Source organism: Ahaetulla prasina, chromosome 8 (assembly GCF_028640845.1).
Source record: "Ahaetulla prasina isolate Xishuangbanna chromosome 8, ASM2864084v1, whole genome shotgun sequence".
In the NCBI taxonomy this organism is placed as follows: Eukaryota; Metazoa; Chordata; class Lepidosauria; order Squamata; family Colubridae; genus Ahaetulla; species Ahaetulla prasina.
This window is the reverse complement of record NC_080546.1, coordinates 4,813,520-4,824,964: the sequence shown is the minus strand read 5'-3', so window position 1 is coordinate 4,824,964 and position 11,445 is coordinate 4,813,520. Positions and strand designations below refer to the sequence as shown.

The window sequence follows — 11,445 nt, the reverse complement described above, 5'->3', positions numbered from 1 at the left end:
GGGTCTCCTGTTTGAGCAGGGGGATGGACTAGAAGACCTCTAAGGTCTTGATCTTGTAAATTGTGGTCACATGACTACAGGAATATGGTTCAGTTGCCGAACACCCAAAATATGGTCATGTCAGAATTTTGGAAAAAAGTCATAAGTACTGGACGATCTGTTGTAAATTTGAATGGTCACTTAGTGACCGGTTGTAAGATGAGGACTATCCATGTATCTACAAAAGAATTTCCTTTCCCTACTTTACAAAAAGGTTAAGAGTTTTGCGACCTTCAAAGTTTTTGTGATAAAGCTTCACATCTCTTCATAAAGGACATGTAAACAAATTTGTCACACGATGCAAGGAGACTTTTATTAATGTAGAACTGGTTTTTAAATTAAACAGAGTATATTTAAATTTTATTTTTAAACAGTTATAGGCTTTGGATCACTCAGGGCTGTTTTGGGTTCTAAGCCCAGGACGCGCACCAAATACCGGCTCTCTGACACCTTAATAAAATTGTGGTTTTCCTTGTTGTTGCTTGTTCGCCAGATGCATCAGTCGGAGAAGAAGATCTCCGGTTGAGCCGTCCAGTCCGGTCAAATTCCTTTCCGGAGACGTCCGTCCTCTCTCGCCGTTCTCATTTCCACAGGCAGCATCGGTGACGCAACTCTCTGTAAGAGGATGCGAAGGAGAAGAACCTGTTGAGTTTTGGCACTGACCGCGATGCCTCATGGGTGAGTCCCAGACAGGTAAGGAAGATGGCCAAAGCTTTTCCCAGCTCTTATTTGAGTCGTTTAGCACCAACTCACTCTGGGTGGGGTTAGGATGGTCCCCAACCCATTGAGTCAAAGAGGAGGGGGGTCAACTTATTTTCAAAGGTTCAAAGAGGGCAGGACAAGAAACAATGGATGGAAACAAATCAAGGAGAGAAGCAACCTGGAATTAAGGAGAAATTTCCTAACAGTTATAATAATTAACCAGTGGAACGGCTTGCCACCAGAAGTTGCGGGTGCTCCATCACTGGAGGTTTTTAAGAAGAGATCAGACGAGCATTTGTCTGGAATGGTACAGGTTCTCCTGCTTGAGCAGGGGGGGTTGGACTAGAAGACCTCCAAGGTCCCTTCCAGCTCTATTCTGATTGATTGGAAAATATTCCCCTCTGGATTTCTGCAAATTAAAGGTGTTTTTTTTTAATTTACATTTATATCCCGCCCTTCTCCAAAGACTCAGGGCGGCTTACAGTGTATAAGGCAATAGTCTCATTCTATTTATATATTTACAAAGTCAACTTATTGCCCCCCCAACAATCTGGGTCCTCCTTTTACCTACCTTATAAAGGATGGAAGGCTGAGTCAACCTTGGACCTGGTGGGACTAGAACCTGCAGTAATTGCAGGCAGCTGTGTTTTTAATAACAGGCTTCTTACAGCCTGAGCTATTACGGCCCTTACCGTATTTCCCTATTTGGGAATAGGTTAGCGTTCCTCAGCCTTGACCGCCTTAAGAGGTGAGGACTTCAATTCCCAGAATTCCCCAGGCCACAAATTCTGGGAGTTGAAGTGCACACGTCTTAAAGTGATGAAAGTTGTGAAACAATGAAATAGGTAATACTGCTCTTAATTCCTGCCCAATGAGCAAATCAAAACACCTCCCATTTCTATTACAGGAAGTTTGTTTATTGGACTTTTATAAGATTATGGGGAGCTGAGATACCTGATCATGCAGTAGAAAAAAATGCCAGTACAGGTAGTCCTCATTTAGTGACTGCCGTTGGTTGCAACAACTCAGTGATTAAACACAATATATTTAATGAATACAGAGAGAGGGAGAGAGAGAAAGAGGGAGAGGCTACAAAGATCACTGGTTGTTGCCACCTCCTTTAGATAAATTTCTCTGGTACCGACCGTTTCTTTTTCCTTGTTTTCCTCCTCTGCAAGGCAGAAAGCTGCTTAAAAAAGCTCAATTTTTCTGAGCGACTCTCTTCCCAGGAGAGGGCATCCTTAAAAAGTTCTAACTGCCAGTCAACGACCTCAGTTTTGTCACCTTAGTTGATTAGAAGCCTCCCATCAGCTGGCAGCTGCTGCCTGAAACTGACTGGTTCTTAATCAGAGTCGCTCTGAAGATTTTCGTTGTTCTAAACGCCTGCGTTGCTTGGGAAATGAATTTTTAATCACCTCCTCTTTGTGAACCGTCACGATCTGAGGCCGTTGATAAACGAGGGCTACCTTTATAGAAGAGGATGGTTTTTAACTCGCTGAAATCTTTTCAGGCGCCTCAAACTTTAACTCCCAGGGCTATCAGGAATTCTGGGAGTTGAAGTCCAACACATCAGGAGGGCACCTGGTTAGAGAACAGAACGCTTTAGGGCTTCAGCACCGCTCAAGATAACATTTGGCTGAGGATGAATGCGATTAAATTTTCTACCACGTGTCTGGTATTTCTTTTTCTCCCCGTTTTCCTTTCCCCACCTCTGGTTCCCCCCCTCCTATAAATACCATCATTGCAGCAAATGCCAGGGGCCGCGCATCGCCCGCCTGCACCGCAGGGCTTCCCACCAGCCTCGCAGGGAGAAGGGAGAAAGTTCTCTTCCAGGCAACGCAGAGACTCCGAAGTCCCAAAATAGCAGCCCATCTCTTCTCCACAACAAATGTTGGGCCCGAAGCAGTTCCCTCTGTTGCCAGGGCCGCAGGGGATACACTAAAAGAGAAATGAAAAGAAGATGATTAAACATCTGAAGGTATCACCAGGGAAAAAAACAACATTTAATCTCTCACCTGGTATAGCTGACAAAGTGAGGAGAGCCCGTGGCTTAGAGGTCAATACATCTCCCTAATATGTAAGTAGCGCGGATTCAGATATGGCTAGCTGACGAGAGCTAAATAGCTTGAAATGGAACTATACTAATCTAAAGATAAAGATTCTCCTTGCACATCCTGTTGTGACCCAGGCCCAAGTAGGTAGTAGGAAACTCAGTCTGTGTAGCAAACAAACAAACTTTATTTGAACAGCTGAGAATTACTTCATTCCCAGCGTCGTTCAACTAAATTAAAACAAATTCCTCCCAACACAAATTACCCAGTCCTATCACAAACCTTGGTCCAATTAGGCAAACTGCCAAAGGCCTTTCTTGGCAAAAGTTCAGAAGACACTGATACAAAATAAATGCAAGAAGATGAAGCTATCAGTGTTGTTTTCCGGCAAAGCTCAAACGCCATTGCTGGTCTATTTAAGCCTATGGGGGTGGGAGGGCAATCATCTCTTGGCCCTACTCCCGAGTTTCTCCTCTTTGCTTGAGCTGTTCTTGCCTTCTGGGAGCTCTTCTCATGCGTGCATTAGGAACAGGCTCCTCCTGTTCCTCTGCCTCACTACTATCAGTCTCTGGAGGCTGCGGAGTCCACACCTCACTCCCCGATGGCCCTGGCCTCACCTTAGCCTCATCGTTGTCTGACTCCGTTGCCAGCTCTGCAGGCTGCTGGCGGACCACAACACATCCATGCTAGTCGTTCCCGACTCTAGGGGGCGCTGCTCATCTCCGTTTCAAAGCCGAAGAGCCAGCGCTGTCTGAAGACATTCTCTGGGGTCATGTGGCCAGCATGACTCAACGCCAAAGGCACACGACATGCTGTTACCTTCCCACCAAAGGTGGTCCCTATTTTTTCTACTTGCATTTTTTACCTGCTTTCGAACTGCTAGGTTGGGAGAAGCTGTGACAAGTTACGGGAGCTCACCCCCGTTACGCGGCACTAGGGATTCGAACCGCTGAACTGCCGACCTTTCGATCGACAAGCTCAGCGTCTTAACCACTGAGCCACTGTGTCCCTTTTGGGATCTATACTAGTCTCCCTTTATTTCTTTGTCGTTAAATATAAATTCAACACAAAAAATGGTTTGTCGCGAAGGCTCCTGGATTGGGGCCAAAAGGTGAAAGCGGAACAAGTATACTCCATCCCGTATTTGGATAGACCAGGTTACCCTAATAGACTGGTCTCACAGGGGGGGGGGAAATACTTTATCTGGAGGCGTGAGTTCATGCAAAGCTGTCGTAGCTCCTCCCTATTGCAAAATCCCAAAACGTTAAGGTAGACTGCTGCTCGACCTGGAGGTTCGCTGAATGGGCCATCTCAGGAGACCCATCTCCTGGGCAATTTTTCAATGACTCTTTCGAAAGCCGTTTGTGACTGTCAAATGCTAGGCACACTTACACCCAGGAGTAAATCTGCTATAGAGAAAGTAAAGATAGTAAAATGAAAAAAATTGCAGGCGATTGGGAGAGCAATGAACCCTTTCAAGGTTTGGTGTAGTAGGGGTTAAGGCACCAGGCTGGAAAGCAGGACACGGTGAGTTCAAATCCTGCCATAGCCATGAAAGACAACTAGCTGACTTTGGGCCAATCATGAAATGGTGAGTTCTAGTCCCGCCTTAGGAATGAAAGCCAGCTGGGTGGGCCAATCACCAGGAGACTGTGAGTTCTAGCCCCACCTTAGCCATGAAAACTGGGCCAGCCACTTTCTTTCAGCCCAACCGACCTCACAGGATTGTTGTTCTGGGGAAAAGAGGACGAGGAAGGTGTGTTGGATGGAAACTAATGAAAGGGATTTCCAACCTAGAAATAAGGAGAAATTTCCTGACAGTGAGAACAATTTATCAGTGGAACAACTTGCCACCAGATGTTTTCCGGTCTCCTGCTTGAGCAGAGGGCTGGACTAGAAGACCTCCAGGGTCCCTTCCAACTGTGTTATTCTCTAAAGGATCTTTTCACCGCCTTGAGTGATTTGTAAAAAGATGGGACAGAAATAAATGAACAAATAAAATACAACTTGAAAGCTACGCGGGTCCCAGGAAAACCACGTTGGGAGAGTTTGGCGCTCATTTGTTTAACTTGATGCTGAGGACATTCTTCCCTAATAGCATCCAGCTGCCGAATCATAAAGAGATGTAAATACATAATTAAAAATAAATGACATTTCAAGCAGCTGTTGCCAAGACGAGATCTCCCTGATTCTGTCTGTGGACCGTGTGTTTGTGGATGATAGCAGAAAGTCAGGAGAAGTCCGGCCGTAACTTTTCTGATTAACCAATTGTATGAAAAGTTTTATGAAACTTTCTGCCTGGAAACAGCTGTAAGTTTAGCCTGCTGATTGGATCATACTATTAACCTGGGGTGTTAGTTTACCATTGCTAATCCAGATGCCACCCCACCCCCCCAAATGGAGTTAACCTGGTCTCTAAAAGCTGAACAAGGTTGAACCTAGTAAAGACTTGGATGAGAGGCCACAAGGAAATCCCAGGGCCATCACATAGCATGGGAAAAGTTTTTTTTTAAAAAAAAATGGTTTCCACATTGTTGCCAAAAAAAAAACCAAGTGGTAATCCCCAGGAACTGCGTTCCATTCAAAAGAGATTTAAAGCTTGGATGGGAGACCACAGGGAAATCCCAGGGCTATAAACTAGATTGGATAATCCAAAAACCATCCCAGAATATAGAAATGCTAAACCGTTATGGTACAATTAGGGTGGGGGGGGGAAAATCCAACTACCTTATGGATTTGTCCATGAAAGATTTGAATTCTAAGCTCTCTCTTCTTACTTCAGCTAACTCTTATATCTTGATTTAGTAGTCCTGACCCCTTTCATTGAACAAAAGAGTCCGACAATCTGCAAATCCACTTACAGGGGTCTTTCTTCCTGGGCCCCCCCACCTCTCTTTTTCCTGGGCTCACAATAATCTTGTCAATTCTGGAAATGCTCTGAGATTTTAACAAGCCGAAGGCACAGAATCTCCTAGGGCTGGAAGGGACCTCCGAGATCTTCTAGTCCAACCCCCTGCTCAAAGTAGGAGACCTTATACCCTCCCAGTCAAATGGGTTGTCCAATCCATTCTTGAGAACCTCCAGAGGTGGAGCATCCAGTAAACCGTTTCCCTGATTCTCACTGTCAGAAGTTTCCTCCTTAGTTCCAGGTTGGGTGTCCCCCCAATTGCTTCTTGTCCTCCCCTCTGGGTCTTTGGAGAACAAGTCGATCCCTTCTTCTCTGGGACAGCTTCTCAAGTACTGGAAGATAGTTTTCATGTCACACACCCCCCCCTAATTCTTCTCTTCCATAGGCTAGACAAGGGGTAGTCAACCTTTTTATACCTACCGCCCACTTTTGTATCTCTGTTAGTAGTAAAATTTTCTAACCGCCCACCGATTCCACAGTAATGCGCCATGTATCGTCATCTGCGCATGCCTCTCGCGCATCGTGGATTGGGTGCCACCAGCTCTCCTTGTCTGTTACAGCTGGGTGGGCCAATCATGAAATGGTGAGTTCAAATCCTGCCATAGCCATGAAAGACAACTAGCTGACTTTGGGCCAATCATGAAATGGTGAGTTCTAGCCCCACCTTAGCCATGAAAGACAACTAGCTGACTTTGGGCCAATCATGAAATGGTGAGTTCAAATCCTGCCATAGCCATGAAAGACAACTAGCTGACTTTGGGCCAATCATGAAATGGTGAGTTCTAGTCCCGCCTTAGGAATGAAAGCCAGCTGGGTGGGCCAATCATGAAATGGTGAGTTCAAATCCTGCCATAGCCATGAAAGACAACTAGCTGACTTTGGGCCAATCATGAAATGGTGAGTTCAAATCCTGCCATAGCCATGAAAGACAACTAGCTGACTTTGGGCCAATCATGAAATGGTGAGTTCAAATCCTGCCATAGCCATGAAAGCCAGGTGGCTGACTTTGGGCCAATCACCAGGAGATGGTGAGTTCTAGTCCCGCCTTAGGCAAGAAAGCCAGGTGGGTGACCTTGGGCCAATGACCAGGAGACTGTGAGTTCTAGCCCCACCTTAGCCATGAAAGACAACTAGCTGACTTTGGGCCAATCATGAAATGGTGAGTTCAAATCCTGCCATAGCCATGAAAGACAACTAGCTGACTTTGGGCCAATCACCAGGAGACTGTGAGTTCTAGTCCCGCCTTAGGAATGAAAGCCAGCTGGGTGGGCCAATCATGAAATGGTGAGTTCAAATCCTGCCATAGCCATGAAAACTGGGCCAGCCACTTTCTTTCAGCCCAACCAACCTCACAGGATTGTTGTTCTGGGGAAAAGAGGACGAGAAAGGTGTGTTGGATGGAAACTAATGAAAGGGATTTCCAACCTAGAAATAAGGAGAAATTTCCTGACAGTGAGAACAATTTATCAGTGGAACAACTTGCCACCAGATGTTTTCCGGTCTCCTGCTTGAGCAGAGGGCTGGACTAGAAGACCTCCAGGGTCCCTTCCAACTGTGTTATTCTCAGCCAAGCACCTTCTTCAGTTCCATAGGCTAGACAAGGGGTAGTCAACCTTTTTATACCTACCGCCCACTTTTGTATCTCTGTTAGTAGTAAAATTTTCTAACCGCCCACCGATTCCACAGTAATGCGCCATGTATCGTCATCTGCGCATGCCTCTCGCGCATCGTGGATTGGGTTGTGGGGGGGGGCGGGTACCGGCTACCAGCTCTCCTTGTCTGTTACAGCTGGGTGGTGTGGGGGGAGATGCGCGAGCTATTCTGGGACGATGCTTCTTCGTTTGCGGTCGCACTATAGCGCCATTTAGTTCCACTTACATAACGTGAACTAAACTTATGCGCGGGCGATACAAATAGCATATTTTCAGAAATTTAAATTGTCACGGGGAATTTTATGAAAACCTAATGAAAATGTTTTTAAATAGTGCTATGAATTTTTTTAAAAAAAGTCAATTAAATTAAAAAAAAAGGAAAGTGCTTCAGTATCGGACAAAATCCCTACCGCACACCATGAAAGCTGGAACGCCCACTAGTGAGCGGTAGGAACCAGGTTGACTACCACTGGGCTAGACATACCTAATTCCCTCAACCGTTCATCATATGATGTAGCCTCCAGACCCTTCCTCATCTTTACAAATATAAGGCTCTATGGAGACGCTCCATCATCCAGGTTCATGGTTGGCCCAAAGGTGTTTTTCAAATACCAACTGGACTTTCTTAGTTGTTGTTTTTTTTCTTGAAAACCCTTCCCTTCTTGGATAACTGTTTGTCTGAAATGATATTTGTTAGAACAATGAATCAGTGGAAAACAACTTGCCTGCAGAAGTTGTGGATGCTCCGACAGTGGAAGTTTTTAAGAAGAGGTTGGGTAACCAGTTGTCTGAAGTGGTGTAGGGTTTCCTGCCTTAAGCAGGGGGTTGGACTAGAAGACCTCCAAGGTCCCTTCCAACTCTGTTATTCTCTAAAGGATCTTTTCACCGCCTTGAGTGATTTGTAAAAAGATGGGACAATAAATGAATGAACAAATAAAATACGACTTGAAAGCTACGCAGGTCCCAGGAAAACCACGTTGGGAGAGTTTGGCGCTCATTTGTTTAACTTGATGCTGAGGACATTCTTTCCTAGTAGCATCCAGCTGCCAAATCATAAAGAGATGTAAATACATAATTAAAAATAAATGACATTTCAAGCAGCTGTTGCCAAGACGAGATCTCCCTGATTCTGTCTGTGGACCGTGTGTTTGTGGATGATAGCAGAAAGTCAGGAGAAGTCCGGCCGTAACTTTTCTGATTAACCAATTGTATGAAAAGTTTTATGAAACTTTCTGCCTGGAAACAGCTGTAAGTTTAGCCTGCTGATTGGATCATACTATTAACCTGGGGTGTTAGTTTACCATTGCTAATCCAGATGCCACCCCACCCCCCCAAATGGAGTTAACCTGGTCTCTAAAAGCTGAACAAGGTTGAACCTAGTAAAGACTTGGATGAGAGGCCACAAGGAAATCCCAGGGCCATCACATAGCATGGGAAAAGTTTTTTTTAAAAAAAAAATGGTTTCCACATTGTTGCCAAAAAAAAAACCAAGTGGTAATCCCCAGGAACTGCGTTCCATTCAAAAGAGATTTAAAGCTTGGATGGGAGACCACAGGGAAATCCCAGGGCTATAAACTAGATTGGATAATCCAAAAACCATCCCAGAATATAGAAATGCTAAACCGTTATGGTACAATTAGGGTGGGGGGGGGAAATCCAACTACCTTATGGATTTGTCCATGAAAGATTTGAATTCTAAGCTCTCTCTTCTTACTTCAGCTAACTCTTATATCTTGATTTAGTAGTCCTGACCCCTTTCATTGAACAAAAGAGTCCGACAATCTGCAAATCCACTTACAGGGGTCTTTCTTCCTGGGCCCCCCCACCTCTCTTTTTCCTGGGCTCACAATAATCTTGTCAATTCTGGAAATGCTCTGAGATTTTAACAAGCCGAAGGCACAGAATCTCCTAGGGCTGGAAGGGACCTCCGAGATCTTCTAGTCCAACCCCCTGCTCAAAGTAGGAGACCTTATACCCTCCCAGTCAAATGGGTTGTCCAATCCATTCTTGAGAACCTCCAGAGGTGGAGCATCCAGTAAACCGTTTCCCTGATTCTCACTGTCAGAAGTTTCCTCCTTAGTTCCAGGTTGGGTGTCCCCCCAATTGCTTCTTGTCCTCCCCTCTGGGTCTTTGGAGAACAAGTCGATCCCCTCTTCTCTGGGACAGCTTCTCAAGTACTGGAAGATAGTTTTCATGTCACACCCCCCCCCCCTAATTCTTCTCTTCCATAGGCTAGACAAGGGGTAGTCAACCTTTTTATACCTACCGCCCACTTTTGTATCTCTGTTAGTAGTAAAATTTTCTAACTGCCCACCGATTCCACAGTAATGCGCCATGTATCGTCATCTGCGCATGCCTCTCGCGCATCGTGGATTGGGTTGTGGGGGGGGCGGGTACCGGGGGGCGGGTACTCTGTTATTCTATTCTATATAAGGTCTAACTGGGGGCTGGACTAGAAGAGAGACCCCTGCCAGCCCTATGAGATCCTGCGCCTTCTGCTTGTCCCTTCCAACTCTGTTATTCTCAGCCAAGCACCTTCTTCAGTTCCAAGAAAGCCAGTTGCAGAACTTAAGAAGAAGCTTCCTGGATGAGAAGCCAAATAGTTTTCAAAGAAAACAACAACAACAAGGAAATCTAAGTTCCCTTTTTTTTTGGAAAAACACCTTTGGGATTAAATGATACAACTTAGGTCTTCTATGGGTAGGAAGGCGTGAATGGCTGGACAGCCATTTGTCTGGAATCGTACAGCATCCCCTGTTTGAGCAGTGGGTTGGACTAGAAGACCTCTGAGGTCCCTTTCAAATCTATTATTGCTCTATCGCCTTTGCATGGAAGGCGGGAGTTCTCATTCAAGCCACAGGTGACAGAGCTACCACCCTGCTGGAAATTATATATTTGGTAACCTACAGACAAGGAAAGGACAATGAGAAGGAAGAGAAGGCTATGGAATTCTTCCTTAAGGGAGAAGGCTGGAAGGGTAAAAGCAAACAGCTTGGATGCTTTGGCTTACCTGTCGGACTTCTGCATCAGGCAGGGACCTTTTTCCTCCTCGAGGGCAGTTCTGGATGTAGCAGGCTGAAGACAAGGTGAGAAGACCGAAGAGAAACACCGAAAGGATCCCGGCAGGCATCTTAAGAAGGTTGGGTAACCAGTTGTCTGAAGTGGTGTAGGGTTTCCTGCCTTAAGCAGGGGGTTGGACTAGAAGACCTCCAAGGTCCCTTCCAACTCTGTTATTCTATTCTATAAAAGGTCTAACTGGGGGCTGGACTAGAAGAGAGACCCCTGCCAGCCCTGCGAGATCCTGCGCCTTCTGCTTGTCCCTTCCAACTCTGTTATTCTCAGCCAAGCACCTTCTTCAGCTCCAAGAAAGCCAGTTGCAGAACTTAAGAAGAAGCTTCCTGGATGAGAAGCCAAATAGTTTTCAAAGAAAACAACAACAACAAGGAAATCTAAGTTCCCTTTTTTTTTGGAAAAACACCTTTGGGATTAAATGATACAATTTAGGTCTTCTATGGATAGGAAGGCGTGAATGGCTGGACAGCCATTTGTCTGGAATCGTACAGCATCCCCTGTTTGAGCAGTGGGTTGGACTAGAAGACCTCTGAGGTCCCTTTCAAATCTATTATTGCTCTATCACCTCTGCATGGAGGGCGGGAGTTCTCATTCAAGCCACAGGTGACAGAGCTACCACCCTGCTGGAAATTATATATTTGGTAACCTACAGACAAGGAAAGGACAATGAGAAGGAAGAGAAGGCTATGGAATTCTTCCTTAAGGGAGAAGGCTGGAAGGGTAAAAGCAAACAGCTTGGATGCTTTGGCTTACCTGTCGGACTTCTGCATCAGGCAGGGACCTCTTTCCTCCTCGAGGGCAGTTCTGGATGTAGCAGGCTGAAGACAAGGTGAGAAGACCGAAGAGAAACACCGAAAGGATCCCGGCAGGCATCTTAAGAAGGTTGGCAAAGGGGCGCACCGGCTGTCTTGCCTTCTGGCTGCTTGTATCTGCTTACGGGCTGCATCCCTCGCGTATTTATATTGTTTGCATCAACTGTTTGGAGCCCTGTGACGCTGTGCCCCCAATATTGTTACAGGTG

General features: G+C 45.7%; 1 protein-coding gene and 1 pseudogene across 1 annotated transcript; both read right to left on the bottom strand.

Annotated features, from left to right (window-relative positions):
• Nucleotides 1-359: 359 nt before the first annotated feature.
• Nucleotides 360-10,490, bottom strand: LOC131203374 (vasotocin-neurophysin VT-like). The gene is made up of 3 exons (XM_058193519.1): nt 10,363-10,490; nt 2,478-2,679; nt 360-654 (listed from the first exon to the last, which is right to left on the bottom strand). Exons 1-3 carry the CDS (start codon nt 10,480-10,482, stop codon nt 491-493), a joined length of 486 nt encoding a protein of 161 aa, XP_058049502.1. The 5' UTR covers nt 10,483-10,490; the 3' UTR covers nt 360-490.
• A 526-nt stretch (nt 10,491-11,016) lies between these two features.
• LOC131203135 (trichohyalin-like) overlaps nt 11,017-11,445 on the bottom strand; it is a 3,159-nt pseudogene continuing 2,730 nt past the window's right edge.

Coding starts and splice junctions, on each gene's coding strand:
- LOC131203374 (XM_058193519.1), bottom strand. CDS start 10,482: ATGCCTGCCGGGATCCTTTCGGTGTTTCTCTTCGGTCTTCTCACCTTG. Junction 2,680..10,362: donor CTGATGCAGAAGTCCGACAG/GTAAGCCAAAGC, acceptor TTTCTCTTTTAG/TGTATCCCCTGCGGCCCTGG. Junction 655..2,477: donor TGGCATTTGCTGCAATGATG/GTATTTATAGGA, acceptor ATCCTCTTACAG/AGAGTTGCGTCACCGATGCT.